The 20,988-nt window shown below is 44.5% G+C and overlaps 2 protein-coding genes across 4 annotated transcripts in view; both read right to left on the minus strand.

The window, feature by feature from the left end:
* The window catches only part of LOC112396611 (chondroitin sulfate proteoglycan 4-like), a 51,733-nt gene extending 40,577 nt beyond the window's left edge, over nt 1–11,156 (minus strand). For 2 of the 3 annotated variants that reach the window (XR_003002604.1, XM_024740379.1), the window contains exons 1-3: nt 10,829–11,156; nt 8,961–9,431; nt 4,468–4,644 (exon numbers count right to left, since the gene is read on the minus strand). Coding sequence is in view for 2 of the 3 variants with exons in the window: in XM_024740379.1 (XP_024596147.1) it covers nt 4,468–4,644; nt 8,961–9,431; nt 10,829–11,146 (966 nt within the window). In the remaining variant the exon portion in view is untranslated. The remainder of the gene's footprint in view (nt 1–4,467; nt 4,645–8,960; nt 9,432–10,828) is intronic. The other variant, XM_024740381.1, reaches the window with a different exon arrangement.
* A 2,175-nt stretch (nt 11,157–13,331) lies between these two features.
* Nucleotides 13,332–20,988, minus strand: part of LOC112396592 (chondroitin sulfate proteoglycan 4-like) — a 13,054-nt gene continuing 5,397 nt past the window's right edge. Inside the window, exons 2-3 of the mRNA XM_024740363.1 lie at nt 14,727–14,890; nt 13,332–14,390 (exon numbers count right to left, since the gene is read on the minus strand). Of these exons, the coding sequence (XP_024596131.1) occupies nt 14,082–14,390; nt 14,727–14,890 (473 nt within the window). The 3' untranslated portion in view covers nt 13,332–14,081. The remainder of the gene's footprint in view (nt 14,391–14,726; nt 14,891–20,988) is intronic.

A 20,988-nucleotide genomic window follows, 5' to 3' on the forward strand; every position in this document is an offset into this window, starting at 1 on the left:
CACGTCTACTATAGTCCTCATTCTATGTCAAGGGTTGTGAGAGAATTGAATGAGAAGTCACATGTGGTGTTTTTTGAAGTGAGCCTGGCTCACAGCAGAGGCTCAATAAATGCTGGTCCACTTCCCCTTCCTCACCTCTAGAAGCCCAGTGGAATGAAACGGTCTAGTGTAGGGGGTCCTTATGCCCAGAAACCAGCTCTCACCATGGAACCTAATGTCTGACCACTCTCCTCCCTCCATCTGCTCTGGCCACTCTGAGCTTCTCATGTCCTCAAATACGCCAAACCTGCTACAGACTCCTTGGATCCTCCCTCCATCTGCTCTGGCCACTCTGAGCTTCTCATGTCCTCAAATACGCCAAACCTGCTACAGACTCCTTGCATTATCCCTTTGCTGGGAATGCTCTTACCTCAGACATTCATATGGTTCCTCACTCCCCCACACGAGCAACCCTACACCGGCCTTTATTCAGAAAAAGAGGTAACAAAGCAGGCTTAAGACTGCCTTTCCTTAGAAAGTCCTGCATGCAAGTTGGCACTTGGCTGGCATCAACCATCTGGGAACTCGATGGTTAAACAGTTTTCTGTACTGATATAAAACTTTCCCTAAATAATAAGAATGGCTCACTGTATCTAAACAGCACAAACAGTGTGGTTTGTGCAGGACTCCTGCTTTCCTTCTGGGAATCCGGGACTTTGGGTCATACTAGGCAGAGGGCGCCTACCTGACCAGCCCCCAGTAAACATATTGGGTGCTCAGGATCTAATGATCTTCCCTGGTAGACAACACTTCCCACGCATTGTCACAACTTGCTGCTGGTGGAATTAAGTGCATCCTGTGTGACGTCACTGGAAGAGGACTCTTATAGCCTGACTGACTTTCCTCTGGACTTCACCCCACATACCTTTTCCCTGTGCGGATTTTGCTTCTTATCTCTCACTGTAATAAATCTTAGCCATGAGTTTGACTATATGCTGAGTTCTACGAGTCCTTGCTAACGAGCAAACCTGGAGAGGGCTTGGGGACCCCTGACATGCAGGGCTCCATGCAAATATCCCTTCCACGAAGAAACCCTCTCTCACTCCAATCTCTCTGCAAGGTCAGCATTCTCTAACCCCATCACTCTCTAACCCCATCACTCTCTGTCCCTTTAAATGCTCTGCAGAAAAATACAGCAGATCATCACTCTATTTATCACATACTTTTGTTGTCTTCTCCACTCAACAAGCTCCACAGGGCACTTAGACATTCAAAATTTATTGCCCCTACTACAGGCCTGGCACCGTGCCAGGCACTGAGGGCAGCACAGGAAAAGGACGGCAAAGTCCCTTCCCAATGGAGCTTACGTTTATGGGAGGTGACAAACAATAGATTGTTTATTTGTTTACTACCAAGGAGAATAAAGCAGGGTCAAGGGACAGAGGATGGCCTGGTGCTCTTTCTGCTGGCGTGGCCAGGGAAGCATCTAAGAGAGCAGCGCGTCTAGAAGCCTGGGGTGCCAGACTCCAGCCAGGATTCCCAGAGGGGGTAACATGCCTTTGCTTAAGGAGCCCTGGTACTACGTTCTGTACCGGATGGCTGGAATCAGTGAAATCTAGAAAGCCTCTATTCACAACAGTCATAATTCAAAAACAGAAAAACTCATGTTGGCAAATAAGCCTAAATCTTTCTTGATATAGCAAGATTTTCATTGATAGAGCACGATGACCATTACCTACAACTGAAGAAACAAATTCTTGAGATCTCTTCCATTTTAAAACAGTCAAGCAAATCCTACCGAAACTATTTCTACATGTTTACATGACTAGTTAATATGTCCTACCGTAGTACCTAGTCACCTCCAGATTTTAGACACACGGACTTTAAAACCGAATATTCATATGTTTCTCAGTCAAAGAGAAAAGGTTCCCCCAGTGTATACCAGAGTACGTCCATCCAATAGAAAAAAGGTGGCTCAACACTCCCTCCATCCATCTAAGTGCAGCTTCACCCAGAGAGTGTCAAGCAAGGTTTACAGTCATAAAAACCCCAGGACATTAGAACTGGGAAGGACTGACAGATGACCAAGGAAAACACACACACATATAGACACATACGCACGCACACACACATATACATACACACTCACACACCCTACCCTGCAACCTGCTTATGGTTTTACTATTAAGGAAGGTGAGACCCAGAGAAATTTTGCTGAAATTGGGCAGTTTGCAAGCCTTAAACTCTGGTCTCCTAACTTTAATCCAGAACGTTCAAAACGGAAGTGAATTTATTACTAGATAAATAAACGAATAAGCTCAGAAAGGGCCAGTGTCAAATGACCACATCCCTCAAAAGTTGTACCCTTCCTGGCCGGGATCCAGGCTATCTAGGAAGAAGATAGGAATAAAGGAAATGGCTCCTACTCCGACCTATTCTTCCTTTTTCTCTTGAGAGAAACACTCTGGTATCAGGGATGGGGGAAGAGGTCGGGGCAGACTGCCTGAGCGAGTTCAAGGTTCCTGGTAGACTGTATTTCCCTAATTTTAAGGCAAGACAGAAACAAAGTCTAGGTTACACTTTTTTCTCCTTACAATTCAATGTTCTAAACATCTTAAATTGATAGGTACATTTAAATACAATAAAGCTATTATTAAGTTGGTGGTGCATCTTACAATCCATGGTACCTCCAAGCCCACAGTGGGGCTTCAATTCCTTTCCATAAAGAAGCCTGAGAGTTCACTACCTAATTCTTTGTTCTTCCTCTCCCTCTGCCAACTCCAGCTCTTCTCCCATATCTTTCTAGATCCTAGGTCCCTCCCCTGGATCTTTCTCATCCTGCAGTTCTGCATCATGCAGCAAAATGCCCAAATCCTCTGCCGAGGCTCCTGGGCAAACACACAGATGTCAGTACAACTGCTGCAGACCTATTCCCTTAAGTCCACTTTAGTAGAAACAAAGGGCACAACAGCTCTGGAGACTTTTTCTTTCTAACAAGACAGCCCTGATCACACAGATGCACTGAGAGAGCTTGATTCAGTCACAGGTAATGGGGGAAGTGTCAGAGCACAGTGGCAAGAGAGTCAGGCTTGGGCACACTCGGCTTCAAATCCACACCTTCCCTTGTGACAGCCTGGGGCCTCAGGGCTCCCATCTATAACGAGGTTAATAATCACAGCAGTTCCTTTGTAGGGCTGTGAAAACGACACCAATATGGAAGATGTCCAGTACTCTACTCAGTAATAAATGTAAACTTTTATAACTGTGTTTAATAATAATTGACACCTACAATTCGTCATGCTGGTCTGCAGCCTACTTCTTAGATCGCTTTGCTGAGAATGAGTCAATAGGTATTAATACAACAAGAATAAGTGTGAGGAGAGGGAGAAAGGCAGCTGAAAACAGAGGGGGGCAGCCCACAAGGTTGACCAGCTGAAACACACCATCCCCAGGCTACCTGGGTAATGACTATGAAGTAAACTAAAAGATAAAGGGACAAGTTCCAAAGGTCCAAACACCACTAATTTTCCCCTTAAAATGTAGAGGCTGCATAACAAACCGAGCTGTAATATAACTAAAAGCACTAAAAAGCCTATTCCGAGATCCAATTATTTTGAGCGAATAAAAACAGATTTTAAAAACTCCAGTGATTGGGACTTCCCGGGTGGCGCAGTGGTTAAGAATCTGCCTGCCAATGCAGGGGACACAGGTTCGATCCCTGGTCCAGGAAGATCCTACATGCTGCGGAGCAACTAAGCCTGTGAGCCACAACTACTGAGCCCTCAAGCCACGACTACTGAGCTCGCGTGCCACAACTGCTGAAGCCCGTGCACCCTAGAGCCCGTGCTCTGCAACAAGAGAAGTCACTGCAATGAGAAGCCCGCGCACCGCAACGAAGAGTAGCCCCCACTCTCTGCCACTAGAGAAAGCCCGCGCGCGGCAATGAAGACCCAACGCAGCCAAAACAAAATTTTTTTTAATTAAAAAAAAAAAAAAACTCCAGTGATTTTTAACAATGTAAAATTTTCTAGTTTGATTAGCCCCTGGTGGGTTCCTGAGTATGCCTGCACAATAATTTAGTTGGTGCTGGGGTGTTTTATAATTAAGGTCAAAGGCTTACAGTTCCTTATTTCTTTGCTGTTCTCCTTGCTTTCTTCCTGTCCCTCCCTGTCACCTACCTGGCCACCATTCTCACCAAAGACCCTTTTTCTAGACATCACGGGTGTGCTGTACCATCTTGTAGCTTGGTGGTCTAGATCCTTTGCCACTTAGAAAACAGCATTTAAGATTACTGGGTTCGAATAGCACAAGCCGTAACCAACAGAATGTCTTGGCAATAACTAGCATTTATTTAAAACCAGGAGGAATATTCCAAGTATACATACGTAAGTCATATATCTCATTATTTAATAGTAGAAATACTACAAAAGAAAATCAAATTGGTAGTTCTAGGTTATTATGATAAATCCAAAAGCATGGAGCACTTACCTGGAGGATTTTATTGGCTGTTATTACTGGAGCCTCATCATTTACTGATTCGACAGTCACAGAAAGAGTTTGAGGCAAACTCTGTTTTCCAAGCTCTGAGCTATTTGCAAAGGTGGTGAAATTGTCAAGAAGGTCCTCACTATCATCATGAACATAGGAAATCAATTCATTTCCTACCTGTAACCAACAACAAAATATCACCAAACTACTGAAATATATTTAAAAATATGAAAAAATGCTTTAAAAGAAATCCTGATTTTTTTATATCTGAAACACAGAAGCATGTATTCATCCCATGAAGTATGATTCTGACAATCAGAGTGCAAATTATGATGGGTGGCATAATTTTTATGAAGCAGCGCTGCATCCCAGAAATAAGTTTCCTGAGGAGCAGAGTGATCAAGCAGTGTGGGGTAGTAAAGAGAATGCTGGACTGGTTATCAGAAGACCTGAGTTCAAAGGCTATTTCTAACCCTAAAATGTGTTGTAAGTGACATACTCCACCCTTTCTTCCAATGGAGCAATACCCATTAAAATTCAGACTCTACTTATTTAGAGTGACTACTTTTTGAAGTTGTGGATTGTCTTATTGGACAATTCAGAATGTCGGATTTACGCTCTGAAGTTTTCACCCACTGATTGGATTTCTGCTCTTTGGAGACATATGGACCAGGGCAACTCTGAAGTTTCCCCAGACTTCTCTTTTCTGAGCTAAGCATGCATCAGTCCCTTAACTGCTCTTTGTATGCAAGGTTACACCTGCTACCTCCTAACCCTGCCCCTCCTCCTTCAAAATACAATCATTTCTGGTGTATCTCTTAACAGATGCTACCCATAACTAGCTATCATACATCTCCTGAGGACAGAGTATAATGAAATATATTGGATCTGAATTATTCTGTCAAGCCAGATTTCTCTCACTGTAATAACCAAAATGCAAATGTTAATTTTTTATCCCTGATAGATTTCATCTTTCTAATTTCCATTCTGAAATCCCTCTTGGATTTGTGATAGCCACTGATTTGATCAGAACGCCTTCCATGTCTTTAAGGCTCTGATGCAAATACGGAAGAGCTCAGCATTGAAATCAGAGACAAGGAGAATTTTAAAGCTAGAGGGAACTTGGCTTCAGTGAATATGTGACCCAAAAATACAACAGAAGAGAACTTCTAAAGCCTGACAGGACTAGTTGAACTTCTCAGAAAGTCTCTGGGGTTGTGTTTGTTTTGATAAAATAGAGCCAACATTTTTAACAGTTCAACTTTGCCCAGTCCTATGGCGCACTTCCTTTGAGCAAAGACTTTTGATCTCTCAGAGGTGTTTCTGACAAAAGTTGAAAAGTTCATGAACAGTCTCAGGGGAAAGTTGTGGTCACTTGAACACAGGTGCATGAGAATTTCTGTGGAGTTCTGTGGGAAGAGGAATTCCAGACTGTAGGCCTGACCACGTGTTCCTGGAACATTCTGCTTTAAGCTATTGGAAAACAAATGTGGAAGATGGCACTCATCAGAGGACAGGAGAAATTCTAACCTAATATGCTTTAGAAAGATAGCATTTAAATAGAAGTCACCTTTTCCTATCTCTCCTGGAGAAACACATCATTTCCTCAATGAAGTGGTACTCCCCCACGTTGCTATTTAAACTATCAGTTAGTAGGTATTAATCTAAAGGCAAAGAGGTTTGGTGGGAATTTGTCTATTCCTAGTTCTAACACTAGAAGAACATCTGCTGACTTGAAATTAAAGTAGATAACAAATTTGTAGAAAATCTTAGAAGATTAAAAAGTGTTTGGGCTTCCCTGGTGGCACAGTGGTTGAGAGTCCGCCTGCCGATGCAGGGGACATGGGTTTGTGCCCCAGTCCGGGAGGACCTCTCTGTTTACATCCTCCCGCTCCCATTACTCAGGGTCAAAGGTGAAGTTGAAAGCCCTCCCATGCTAGACCTCCCTAACCTCACCTCCTGCCCACCCCGTGTGCAGCTCTAGTCACATTATTCCCCTCACAGTGCTGTTTGTTTGCTCGTCCCTCTGCCTGAATGCTCTTCCTCTATACCCACCGAGCTCACTATCCATCACCTCCTCCAGGTCTCTGCTCAATGCTGCCTTCTCAGCGGGGTCCCCCCGACCACCTTATTTGAACCTGAACATTAACACACACACACACACACACACACACACCACTCAAGTCCCCAGCATCTTCTATCTCCCTTTCCTGGTTTATTTTTCTCCATAGCACTAACCTTCGTTCAACTATCTTATTTATATAAATTCACTTACTTATTTTATTTATTCTCTCTCTCTGCCTCCTTGTTTCCCCCACTAGGAGAAAGGATCCATAAGGACAGGGATTATTGCTGGGTTAGTTCACTGCTTTATCCGCAGTACTTAGAACTAGGATACCTGACACATAATGGACACTCAAAAACTACTGCTGAATGAACAAAGGGCAAAAATGACCAAGTGCTCTCCTTCTCTGAGTCACTCAAGGTTACAGCCACGAGTTGTTAGGTTATCACCGTAAGTGAAAATGATCATGTCTCAAAACCTAGAGACCTCAGAAGTCCTAAAGGAAGAGAAAGTGTAAAGGGCTCATCTGAAGAGCAGGAACACACAGCCTTGACTGTGAACAAGGCTCCACGATAACATGGATACTACAGGGAACACACACGCTTGACACAGATTTCAACCAACCATGCTTAAATATACACTTCTTACAAAGCACAGACAGCAATGAATTGGCTAAGACAGAACCAAAAGTTAGTGCTCAGTCTCTCACCCAGAGTGCACGAGGTGAACAGAATTAAATTCAGCTCACACGAGAGCAGTGGTTATCTCGGACAGTGTGTCCAGCCTTTGAGAGGGAAGCTATGATTAAGAGACGGCTGCACGTAGTCACTAAAGAATCACCTTCCCTGGGTCCCCAGTTGAGAAGCACCGAGTTCTAAGGTCTTTTCCAGCCTCAGCAAATCTCCGCTTCTCCCCATGGCTCCCTAACACCAGCTGGTTAAGTCTAACCCTGTTGACGTGTAACTCAAGGCTCTGCGCAGTCTGGCCCCAAGCACCCTCTGGCACTCCTCTGCCCGTGCTAGAGCCTTGTGGACCATTCTGCAGCCCCCAGGAACCATGCCCTTCGGTGCCTCCATGCCCTTGGCCCTGCAGTCTGCTTCGCTTGCGTTGCTTTGTTTTCCGTCTCCACCTCCGTTATGTCCTTGCTCTTTCCCTCTCTCCTCAAAGTCTAGCTTAAACTTTATTCCCTCTGTGGAGGCTTCAGTTAGAGTCAAACGTGACCATCCTGCACTCCCACAGTACCACTGTGAAAGTGCTACATGAAAGATAAGAAGAGTGTGCCTTATATTCAAGTTCATGTGCCTGATTCCCCCACAGCATTTCTTGAGGGCAAGGAATATGTCTACTTATCATGGCAACCTCACACAGTAACTTGAACAGAGTAGGTTTTTAGTAAATGGATTCAAGTCACTTGATGAGGTGAAATCCTCACAAGCAAAATGAAGCAGCACACGTGGGTTCTTAGCTAACTGGACAAGGACACCCAAAGATGCTAGGTAGCTGTTCATGGTTTCCAACCTGAAGAGTGTGTATTCCTAGGAACTTATAAAGGAAATAATGGGGATCTGCAAGCTACTTGGCAATATTTAAAAAGAAAGGATGGAAATCATTCTTTTATTCATGATAAGAAAGCAAAGTATCACAATAATACCATTCTAACCCAAAGCAAAGAAACCTGATAGCAGCCCAGAGTTAAGTCTGGTTATTTTATGCATATCGGACACCAGATTGTCAGTTGTGTCCGGCGGCTTGATTGCAGGGACTGCGCCATTTCGGCCATTGACAGCACTATGCTTAGCATAGGGCACAGCACAGAGTAAGCACTGATTGATAAGGGAATGAATGAATTAAAACATCCACTAATGATTAAAGCATGCCTGTATTAGATCCCTGGGTGTTATACTCTGAGAGGGGATGGTGTGGAGCTCCTCTAGATCTGGGCAGCCAGGATGGTGCAGGGGCTAGAAACCTACAGCATATAAGCAAAAGCTAAAGAAACTAGAGTTCTTTAACCTAAAGAAGATAAAATTCAAGGGACTTTGATAATTTTTCCTTTCAATATTTAAAGAGCTTTTATGAAAGGAGGTATAATTTGTTCTGTGAGCTACCAGAGCCAGGACCCAGGAGCAGAAGTTTCTAAGTGGCAGCTCAGCATAAAGAAATTTCTAACAACTGGAGCGTCTTTAAACTGGAAGGGCTCATCTCAGGAAGCAGTGAGTTCTCCATCACTGAGGATCTTTAAGCAATGACTAGATGACCTCTCTATGGGGTTACTGTGGAAGGGCTTCTCCATCTGTTGGGAGGTTGGACCAGATACCTTCTAAGGTCCCATCACTCCCGAAAGTCCATGAATCTAAATGATAAATAGCCAAGATTTTTCTCTTATCTAACATACCCAAAACCAAACGTATCAGCTGAGAGCTATTACCTGTTTCCTGGTAAATTTCATTAGCTTTACTCTTGGAAAATTAGAATTTTCAACATAACCGTGTTTTGGTGGTTTGAGTAGAACAAATTCACAGTCAAGTCCCTCAAAATGTTTGCTTGGAATTTTGAAGTAGTCTTCTGGAAGTGCTTTGGAACCACCTTCCTGGACTGTGAAATTTTGTACCGCCAGAGGAATCCACTTAGGGACAATATCCACCAAGATTTCAAGTCTACTCACAGCTTGGAAGCCATTCATCACATCCAGTAAAAAACAGTCCTGTTGTTGGTCAGGAGTTGTCTGTACATAATGGATATAACCATCATCAATGTCCTGTTGTGTAAAAATCAAAGGTGACTTTTCATCTGTACCCAAGCTGCCCTCCTCTGATAAAGATCTTTGGAGGTATCCATGCACTGGCGGAGTTCTAACAATGAACATTGCCTCTGACGGAATATCATCTTCATGCCCAGCCTGAGTACACATTCACAACACACAGACAAAAAGAAAAACATTAACACGTGAAAGAGTCAAGACCCCTGATGAACCAAATTGTTTTGTATTAACGTCCACAAATGGCTTAGGTTACCATCCAGGCAGATACACAGTTTAAGCCCGGGTCTCTTCTGGTGACCATGCTAATATTTTGAATTTCAGCCCCGGTCACAAAGGAAAAGCAACATTTGAACAGCTACTAATGTACTAACAAGGCATCATTCACAGTGGCAAGAAACCTAGGACTCAGAAAGTTGTGCTGAAAGAAATAAAATGGTATAAGGAGAAGGAATAAAAGATGGTAGAAGAAATAGCAGCTTACTCACTGAAATTGCAAGACTTTAGGGGAAAGCTTATTTTTAAACTAGTTCAGTATTTTCAATATACATTTAATTTTACGGATTCAGCAAAATCCATCTCAAAACTGTCATTGTTACTGATTTATAGTCACTGAACTGTATACGCCCCCTTGTGGTGAAACTTTAACTCTCTAAGATCCTGAAAAAGAATTGAGGAAAGCTGGTAGGTCACGTATTCTCTTAGTCAAAACTCATTATTTAGTAAACTGCTTCTGATTTGAATTCATTTCTACTTGATGTTATTGGCTGTATTTAGCAAGCAGGCAAACTCGTTTGCAGTCCTGAGGGTAGATTCAGAAGAGCCTGCATTTGTGGCCAATTATCATAAATCACAGTTTACATACCCTGCACAGATTACTCACTCTCTCCTGACTCTCAGCAGCAGGGTTGTGCTACTGGAAGCTTCCAAGTTGGAGTCTCAGGAAACCAGGCAGCTTCTGGTATGAGGTCTCACCCCTGGCCTTCCACTGGTCTAGGCCAATTTGATCCATCAATTTCAAGAAATTACACAAGGCCACATTCACAGCTAAGGAAATAAACTGTGTAATATAGTATCCTCTTCTATTTTAGGGATCCTTTTTATGTCTGTTAAATTACCCTACTCGTTTATACCCTGCTTCATCACATTACAAATGTAACTCAGACCAAATGAAATACTGGCAGTGTTGCCATGACAAATGAAAAAAGTAATGACCTCTTCATTTACTATAATACATACATTCTGTCCTCCTTCTCAGGTCATCCTACACCAAACATACATGCATACACGTGTGATCATGTGCACATAGCTTTAAAATGAGGCTTAGGATTATTTATATTCCATTTCTCCCTATAGCACAATTAGCAGTATCAAAATCATGAAACCTTCTAGCTTTTCTTCTCAATGGCATCTACATTTTTTCAAAGTCATTCCAAATACCAGGAGAGGAATCAACACAAAAATACCTTTCAGAAGCAAACATTTGCCCCTGCGGTTCCAGGAGAGTGAAGATGCTTGGTGCTGGGACCACTACCTACCTGGAGCCTTCCTCTACTCGGTTTTACTGGTTTTCCTTCTTCAACCACAAGGGTCTTGCTGTGCAGAATTTGGGTGTGATGTTGGTGGCTTTCCGAGTCCACTTGCACGTACACGCCCACTTCTAAATATGTGTCTTTAACTTTCACCGTCAGGTTGAACACATCGAAGCTGCCACTGCCGTCATGTCTATAAATCACACGTCCTTGCTTCAAGTCATGCAGGGAAAATGAGCTGGGCCCTGAGCTGGTTGACCAGCACTCTGCCACGCTTTGGGGGACACGGGGTGTGGAATTTGATCTCGTGGTCTGTTCTGACATCTTGGTTTGTGGTGACACTGAGGTTGGTTGTCGTGAGGCTGCTGTCCTTTCCTCTCTGTACCAGCAGTCCTGTGTTGTTGGCTATGCGGACACAGGGATCTGACACACTGACCTCGAGGAGGGACGATATGTAGTGGACGCCATCTGTCACAAACAGCACAGAGCGGGCCGAGTCTGCGCCCTGATGCCTGAAGAGCCCATGCCCTTCCCGCAGGTCTTCTTGCCTGAACTGGTAGAGTTTCTGAGTCGGGTCACTGGCTTGCACCAAGTCCCCATTCGGGATGCCCCACCGGCTGTAGAGCAACTGCCCATCATCAAAATCTGCCTCGGGGTCATGGTAACAGAGATTAGCTAGGCTCAACAAGCGCTGACCGTTCCGCACGACGTGAAAGACCTTATCCACCGCACACACTGGTTTCTCATCGTTCCTTAACTCCACAGAAATGGTGACTTTAATTTCTGTAGACAGATGTTCTGTATCAAAATCCCTGGCCCCTCCCTCTTGGCCTGGTCCTGCGGTGGAGGCCATGAGGAGGAACTCGTCACACTGGGTCTCAGAGTCATCGTGCACGTACATGAGCCGCTCACCCAAGATATCTTGATCAGTGAACGTGGTGATACTGTCATGACTTCCCAGAGAATCTGAAGATCAAGTCAGTTTCAGCTTCCCATGTTGAGGACTCTTGGTGATTTTATACTGGAAAGTCTGACTGTCTGAGGTTTGAGCAAATAACTCCAATTTTGTGATTAATTTCTCTTCTCCTTTTACAAATAATCCTCTGTTCGTTACAATAATTGCGCCTCTTATCTGCTTTAAAATTTATTCTGAACATATAATCTTTTGATTCCATGTGTTCTGCAACCATCAAGAACCTAATAGTGTCTTGTGAATGTGCCCTGGGCCTTCCCTGTGGTTCATAACTTATCTTAGAGTCTGTAACGTTTTGTTGGCTGAAGACTGAGTTTGTTTTTAGAAATTCTGTGCCAAGTAGCAATTTTCCTTTCTTAGGTGGGGTCAGTAACTTAAAATTAAGTTCCCTCTCAGCTACTTCCACACCCTCTGTCACAGCCTGCAAATGATCAGAATTCAATACGTGCCTGTTTATTTTACTGATCTCAAGAGGAACATTTTTCAGAAGGGTAAACTTCAGCCATTGTACCATAACCGGAAACATCAGCTCTTCACTGCTTCTTCCTTCTATGTTAACTTTAAAGTGATCCGTAACATTTTCTAGCTGCAATTCTTTGAATTTACTACAGTACCGGACCTGACCCCAATCAACAGAACGCTGAGAGAAGGTACTAGTTTGTTTCCACTCGCCACTTGACCCCTGCCACTGAATCTGGCCATACCGAGGTGGATGAGTGATAACATAGCGGGTGTCCACCTCAGGGCCTTCACCATTAACCTCCACCAACAAGTTGCTCTGTGTAATCAGAACCGTGCCACCCTGCCGTACGACCACACTGGTTCTACTGGCCACTGCAAAGTCCCAAGGAACAGCCATGACCCGTAACACCACTGTATTGCTAACCAGCTCTCCATCACTTGCTCTCAGAAGGATCCGGGAGTTCCGATAGCCCCTGTGCACATACAAAATGTTGCCATCTCTTAAATCCCCATATGTGAAACCATTAATGGCTCTCCCAGGGACATTGGTTTTTTCTAAAAACCCAGCATCTGAATTGAAGTTGCAAGAACTGAGAAACTAAGACTCAAGGAATCTGTGTCTGGGTCTGACACATGTATGATATTTGGAGCCAGTCGTTTCTTAGAGTTCTCAAACACGAGAAGCAAGTTTCCTTCAGGGAGCTTAAGATTTGGGGGATCATTTACTGGAACGGCAATAATGTTAAACACATATGAAACATGTCCTTGAAGATATAATGGCACTTCCTTCTTGCTGTTGGAAGAGACCGAAAATGTGAAATAATCCCTAGGTTCTTCTGAACCGTCACGGACATACCAAACTCTTCCTTGCCCCAAATCTAACAGAGTAAAAGCCTTCTCCATTTCCTGTTTGGGGGAAACATCTAATCGAAGGAACCCATGAATAGGCATCTCTTTTATTTAAAATAGTAACTGAGACTGATGGATACCCAAATCCTTCAACTCCACATCCACCTTCATATGCCTTTGTGCCAGTAAGGCTTGCCCACCTTCTTGGACCTTCAAGTTATTCAGAACCAAGAAATAGCTACTGGCTTCTTGAAGAATAGGCTTGCCTACCTCAGGGTCGGCCGTGGAAAGGGGAACTTCTGCCTGAAGCAGCTTTTCTGTGGTTGTTACAGAAGGGTTTTTGTTATCACCACTCTTCATTTTACACCCAGCAGATATATCTTTGGAAATAGGGCATCCTTTAATGCTTTCTTTTCTGAGTTGGCTTCCAAGCCTCTTAAGCACCCTTTGAAAGAGATTCCTTGAGCACATTTCCTAGGCACAGAGGCAAGTTCTAACCTTTTAACTTCTTCTCCCTTGTGGCTATCAAGACCTCCCACAAAGAGAGGGCCTTCAGATACAAACGGTTTGCTTTGTGAAGGCAGCAACGTCCTTACTCCCCGTTCATCCACCATCAGGTCCAGATACCTTTCAGTGAATCTGAGTTGAATAACGTGCCTCTGGTTGTCACTAACTAAGCAAAAAGAAGAGAGCGGAGTGTTACTCTTATTCCTTCCTACATGAGCCTTCAATAAACCTTTAACTATTTCCAAAGCAACAAAATCTCCTTCTCTACCTGACTGAAATAAAAGCAAGGCTTGTTGAGTTCCAGTCTGCAAAGCAAATTCAAATAGTCCGTCCCCTTGCACCCTCCATTCTGGGAAGGAGACACAGGACCTGGAGCTAAAGAAATTGATGGCTTCATCGTCCGCTGCAAAAAATTCATCATTGCATCCTAGTGACACCTCATAAACCTTCTTACAACCAGGGTAAGGCCTAAGGGATGTTAAGGATCTCCCTCTGGTTAAACACCACGTCCTCCGTACATCCACGGAAATTGGGGATCTCTCCATCTAGGCACGGGACATCAGGTCCACTGTGGCCTGCTACGTAGATTCCATGCTGACAGTGCAAACTGTGCATCCCGCCGGTGATCTGGCCAGTCATCTCATAGTGTCTGTCAGTAACCAGAGAGATACTATCCTTAAAACAGTACAATTCCACTAAATGCCAAACCAAGTCATCCACACGAAGTCTTTTCTCAGAAAGGAGCCCTTGTTCACCTGTCCCCAAATTAACTCTCACCTGAAAGAGAAAGAATCATAATTAATCAATCTCATCTCATAGTGTTTTATTGAGAAAACAAGGCCATTCACAAAGAGAAAGAGAGAAACTTGGACATGGAAACTCTTCCCACATTTATGGACTACATATTGAGGTTAAAAAATTTCAGAGTTGGAACAGTTAAGACATGCTGATAAAATTGGAAAAGATCTCAACACTTACATATGGCACCTGATTTTATTCTAGTGAAATAACAGTAATCAAATGGATAGCTATCTTGTTCTCTTTTCTCTCACTGTTTTTCCCTCCAGTAACTAAAGGCTTATACATGTTTAAAGATTTTATTTTTAATCTTACCTGTAAGTTTCCTGATAGAAGTTCTATCATACAGTGGTCATTTTCCCCAGCTGCAAGAAAAAGTAATCCTTGTGGTTTGCTGGTTTGAAACTTTAATTGAAGAGATAACTCAGAGGAAACTTCTATGATGTTGAGCCCCACGTAGCTTTCACCATAAAAAGATGCTGGGGAAAAAACAAGTTAGTAAAGTTATTACACACTGACTATTCCACTTATATTGTCATCTCCCTTCAGAAGAGACCCTGCCAAAGATAGCTGCCTTGCACAAGGCCACAGCGGCTTCCTGGGGTAGCCCACAGATCTGTTGTGGGGAAATAAAGTCTCAGTATTCTCCTGCTCCAACTCAGGAGACCTCTGATGGGTCAGTCCCCTCTTCAGAACTCTCAAGGTGGGGTGGCCGAGGCTTCCACTGAAACTGAATGGCAAATCTACTTCTCCATCTACCCAATTCTGCTTCCTTCCCTTCCACAGGGGTTAATCCCAAGTCACTGGTGGTGAACCGGTGTCACGGTGGAAGGGAACACATTAGCCAGTGCTGAGATATCAACCTATGAGAAATAGAGGGCAAGTACTAACTATGAGGACAATGGAATTGGGAGTCTATTGCTAAGTCTGAATGAAGATTTGGAAAAGATAAGGAAAAACTAGGAGAGATTAGTTGACAATTACAAGCCAGGTGTGGAAGCCAAAGGGCTTCCATGGTAGTACATAAAGTCTTTCTCATCTCCTACAGTGGGTGGGCAGGGCAAGTTGAGACTCCCACCCAGGCTACCTCTGACAAGTCTATAGCCTTGTTTGGTAAAGAACGGAAACTTGACAAATGGAATGGGGACATCTGGATTGGTGCATTCAAATATCCTGGGTCCCTAGACCCCTCTGAACCCTCTGAGCCTGAAGAAGAGACGTATCCCCCTGTTAAGGTGATACTCCCCTTGCTTAAAGCGGATGCAGAAACCTCTCCCCACGAGGAACATGTAACCTCTGAAGATACACTGCCATCTCTCTTCCTGACCACTAGGCCAAAAACAAAGCCTAAGTCATGATATAACCTGTGTGGAGACATGCTGGGCTTGATATGGGAGGAAAAGGACGAGACCCTAATGGAGCTGTGGGACCTACCCAGAATGTAGTGCCAGCAGCTGGGGGAAGGCACATGGGACTGAGGGTACCTGATCAAGGGGGCAGGAACATAAAGTTGAAAAAGGGAGAGTTTATACTAGATTTGGGGGCACTCTCGAGGGATGCAGGATATAACATGCTAACACAGACTGCTGGAAATGGTGTGAACTCACTGCTAAGGTGGATCCTGGAAGCATAGAAAGTGCAGTGACCCACTCTAAGTGAGACACACACGACAGAATTGCTCTGATGGATGGATGGTGAAAGTAGAGATTCAGTGGATGGTAGTGGTACGTCCAGGATCGAGCATGAATAGGACCAGAAGGTGCAACGAGATGGTGGCCTGGAGCGCCATGTCATCCCCATTCTTGTGCCAGCACGAATGCATCCTCAGCTCATGCAACTGGCTGCATGGAGAAACCCCTTATTACCAGCTGGTGGAAGGGCAAAACACCTGAGCTCGGTTCGTGGCCGAGTCAGCTTCATCACATGCATGCAAGCTGAAAATGGACTCCAACTGCACTACAGCTCCTCTTAGGGGTGGCCATGAAAAACACGGTTGAGGGAAAATTCTCCAAAACGTAGAACTGTGAGTGGTACACCTAATCGCCCACTTTATATGGAGAGAGAAGAGGCCTGAGGTTAGAATAAATAAAGACGGATAGGTAATAGCAAACAGCCCGGCCAGATGGTCAGGAGTCTGGAATGAGAAAGATTGAAAGAGCAGGGCCGAGGAGGTCTGGGAGAGACGCGTGAGTGTCAGCAGGAAGCGGGAAGATCTTTATATTGCATGTTAATGCCCACCAGGAAACATCCACCACACAACAGACACTAAAACAACCAGGCAGAAAAAATGACTTGGCCAGTTGCCATCAGCCAGCCTCTGTCATCGGCCAGCCCTATGCTGACACAATGGGTGCGTGATGAAGTAGCCAGGGTGGTGAGGGAGGAGTCTGTGCCTGCACCCAGCAGCTTGGGCCCCCTCTGACCAAGGCTTCCCTAGCGATGCTACTGGTGAATGCCCAGTGTGCCTCTCACAGAGTCCAACACCAAATCCCCAGGAGGTTACCATCCCTTGAAGAGGGGTGGCAAGGTGATGTCAATGGAACCCTTTCTTCTTGGAATAGCCAGTGATTCATTTCAACAAAAACAGACATATACTCTGGGTATATATTTGCTTTTCTTGCTTGCAGGGCGGCACCAGGCACCACTCTGAGAGCTTCTGGAGTGTTTAATTCACTAACACGGGATGCCGAATAGCATCACGTCAATCCAAGGCACACCCTTTACTCCAAAGGAGGTGTGGTGATGGGCCTAAGACCCTGAGACCCGCTGGTCCTATCACATAGTGCAGCACTGAAGCTGCAGGCCTGAGAGAGTGTGGGAACAGCCTGCTAAAGGTACGGTTGAATCACCAGCTCAGAAGCAATACTCTATCAGGGTGGGGTTCCACCCTCCAGGACATAATCTACACTTTAAGTGAAAGATCTTTACATGGTCTTTAAATTAAAAATCTTTACACACCTCCTGCTACGTCTCCAGAAGTATAAGCTGTGGGTCTGAGAACAAGGGGCAGACCAGGAGTGGCCTTGTCGACCGTCACTCTCAGTGACCCACTTAAGGAATCTGTGTTCCCATCCCCATCAACCATAAATCCACGGTTTCAAAGCTCCTGGCTTCCAAAGGGGAATGCTTCTACCAGGGGACACAATAAGATTCTCTCTATATGATAAGTTATAGCTGCTGCCTGGACATTTCAGTCTCCTTATATCAAGGAACTAGCAGGCAGGAAGAGTCATGCCTCATCTGGCAGGTAATTGAGCCTGAGTCATCAGGAGGGGGTAGAACTATTGTTACACAACGGGCTCACAGAAAAATAGGTTGGGTGTCCATGTGGTCCCCTTGGATGCCTCCTGGTACTTCTTTGGCAGTCAGTAAATAAACACAGTCACCCTGTCCTGAGAAGAGTGTGTTGACAAGAGCTCAGACCCCTCAGGGATGAAGGTCTGAGTCACATCATCAGGTGGCCACTGAGACCAGCAGAAATACCAGTTGAGGGTAAAAGGAATCACTGGATAAGGAGGAACGTGAAGATGATCCCTCAGGTACTGTTCCCAGGATTTACATGAAGTGGATCCAGGTGATGCAAGGGGTGGACTGTGGTGGATTCCGTGATGCACCCACTACCCTTTGAGAACAAAGGACTTTCTTTCTACCCTGGCTGCTATGAATGCTGCTGGCAGATAGCCCCAGCATCTTCAGAGCTCCCCACAAATTCAGCTGTTTGCATTGAGACTACATTGCAGGTTGACTCCTCTTCCTAAACCAGTTCCCTTCTCTTCTATTCTCTTCCTTTCCTCAAATCTTGCTCCCAGGAACATTCCCTAATAAAGTTCCTGCATGTTCATCTCCATGTTTGATAATGCTTCCTGAGGATCCCAACCTGCAATGTCTGCTTCTCAGTTTTGTTCCTACAACACTGTGCATTCCTTTGTCCTAGCGTTCACCATGGTGTATTAAAATTACTTGTTTATTCATCTAGCTCCTGCACTAGTCCATAAGTTTCCTATGATCAGGGACCATATCTATTTTACCTTCCTCTCTCCAATACCTAGAACAGTGCCTGGCACACAGGTGGTATAATGGATTTTGTTGGTGTCCCATTTAGATCCCTTTTAACAGGTTGGGGCATGCATCCTCCAGCTGATTAACTGTGTTATCCAGAAATTTCAGTGAAATTATACCCTCTGTCCCGGGGTACAACCTCCAGCCAATGACTGAAAGAGGTGTATGTAGAAAAGTATGTAGAAAACTGTGTTGCTGTTCATACTTAGAGCTTTCTCTGGGATCAGGCTGAGATGAGACCACATCCTTGCTTGGTTTCTTTTCCCGCCCTATCCCACTTCCCTCACTTCCTTACAGTTCTCTCCTGGTAGCACTCACTCAGTTTTTCACTCACACAAGAATCCCTCCCTAAGCCTCTCTCTCTAGGGAATCCAGTCTAAGCTAGGTAGGTGGCGAGCAAGCATTTACTGAACCAAACTGAACTAACCTAGTGAACCCTCATTTTATAGTTGAGTAAACTCAGGCCTAAAGAAGCTTATGGACTTAGTAAAGTCAGCAGTTAATTAGAAACAGAGCTAAGACAAAAACTAAGCATTCCCAATCACCAAGCCAGTGTTTACCAAGATACGAGGTTGATACAGAGATGAACATGATCTCTTACAGACTTTCTCAGATATGTATAAGCTCCCATTCTCTCGTTAAAAACAGCCATTAATAATTAAATTCAATAAAACTAGAATGTAGGGACATGGTCATACAGTTTAAAGGAGCAGCTACAAACCCACTAGCTATCCTAGTTTATCCTCCTGGCCTTCCCATTACTGAATCCCCCCACTCCAATTTCTGACAGACTGAAAGGGTGTATTGTTAAGTTTTCAAAACCAGGAAATGTTTTCTAAATCATAAAATCTACTGCTGAGAATGACTAAGTAACCTTAATAAACAACATCCCTATATTTTCCCACATTTCACCTCTGGCACGAAATCAATTCCAGTCAGCTGGTGGCTAGAAATTTCCATTGCCTCAGGGGAAAAACAGGGTAGCAGGGTTAAAACTTCTGGTGTGACAGCCTGAAGCCAGTTCGGGTCCTCACAAACCTCCAAACTGAGCCTAATTTTTGTGACCCCTAGTAAATGCCTCCAAATCACAATAAAAGGCAACAGAAGAACACGTAAAACTGGTTCCTAGAAAAAGAAAGGCGATCTCGACCTGCAGTGAAGGAAAAGGTGTGTTTGGGCATTTTATGGGAAGGTAGCAAATCAAGCTGAACAAAAATCAGAGCAACTTCCTGGTTTTGTGTGCTTAGATAAAAGGTGAAAGGTTTGAATAGAAACCAGAGTTTGGCAGTGAGGTGGGTAAGATACTTTGCATGAAAGTTAAGAACTATTTCTCTGTAATTTCTTCCAGGTTGGTAACTATATGATTCATTCTATCTGTCTTAGAATTGGCTCCCATTCCTTCCTCCAAACTACATGTTTCTGGTTTTTTGTTTGATTTTGGTTTTGTGTTTAAGTTTTTTTGGCACCTACTATGTGCCAGGTACTATCACGGGTTGGATTGGAGAATTAATAAGACAAAGGGGCTTGCAATCTATCCAAGGAGAGAGCTGCTCAGAAAGAAGAGGGTATCCGAGCGATAGTAGAAAGTTGGTAGAACAGAAGCTTGATGTGGGTCCAGTGGCGGTATGAGAGAAGGAGCGATCTAACTATTAAGCGTCTCTCCCTGGCAGATTTCAGTGTCCCATGCCATGTGCATATTCTGTCCACATACACTGCTTGTTTCGTCCTGGGGATTCAATGGTGACTGAGAAAGACTGTAAGTAAAGCAATTACAGTTGCCTGATTATTAACTGGGAAATGCAGACCACAACAGAAGCACTGGGCCTTGTCAAAGAGGGTGGAGGGAGGAAAGGCGCTTCAGGCAAGGCACTGGCTGCTAGGAAGAGCTGGTGAGGGCTGGGGCAGGGGAAGAGGAGAGAAAAAAAGGAGGGAGAGAGAGAAGAGAGATGACTGCAAGGAACCAAAAGCCCAGTCTGGCTGAGCACAGTATAAGGAGGGGGCAGCCAGGGTAGAAGCTGCAGAGGCAAGAGGGCTCAGGGGCAAACACCACTGCATCCATCTGAGGCCTTCCTTGAACTTTCAGTTCCCGGTGAGTGTGTACAGTCACACACACACACACACACACACACACACACGCATGCCCGCCTGCAAACACACACACCCAGTGCCTGGTTACTCCTTTCAAGGCTCTTATTATAATCTGATTACCTTCTTAATTTGTTTTCTGGGTTATCATTCAGCCCCAATACCACACCACCCCAAACAGAATATAAGACTCCGAGGTCCGGAGCCTTTGCTGGTCTCGACCACTGCCCAGCTGGCAGTGCACACAGCAGTGCTCGGCACATTAGGCACTCCGTAAATAATGGCTTTGGAAGCCAAGCTAAAGAGTTCAGACTCTTTCGAAAGAGGGCCGTAAAGGGATCAAACAAGGAAATGAGATGGTCAGCTTGCAATTTAGAAGCTGACTCTGGCTGAAAGGCAGAGAATGGCCTCAAGGGGATGGTGGGTGTGGGGA

The sequence above is a fragment of the Neophocaena asiaeorientalis genome, unplaced genomic scaffold, assembly GCF_003031525.2.
Source record: "Neophocaena asiaeorientalis asiaeorientalis breed wild unplaced genomic scaffold, Neophocaena_asiaeorientalis_V1.1 scaffold57, whole genome shotgun sequence".
In the NCBI taxonomy this organism is placed as follows: Eukaryota; Metazoa; Chordata; class Mammalia; order Artiodactyla; family Phocoenidae; genus Neophocaena; species Neophocaena asiaeorientalis.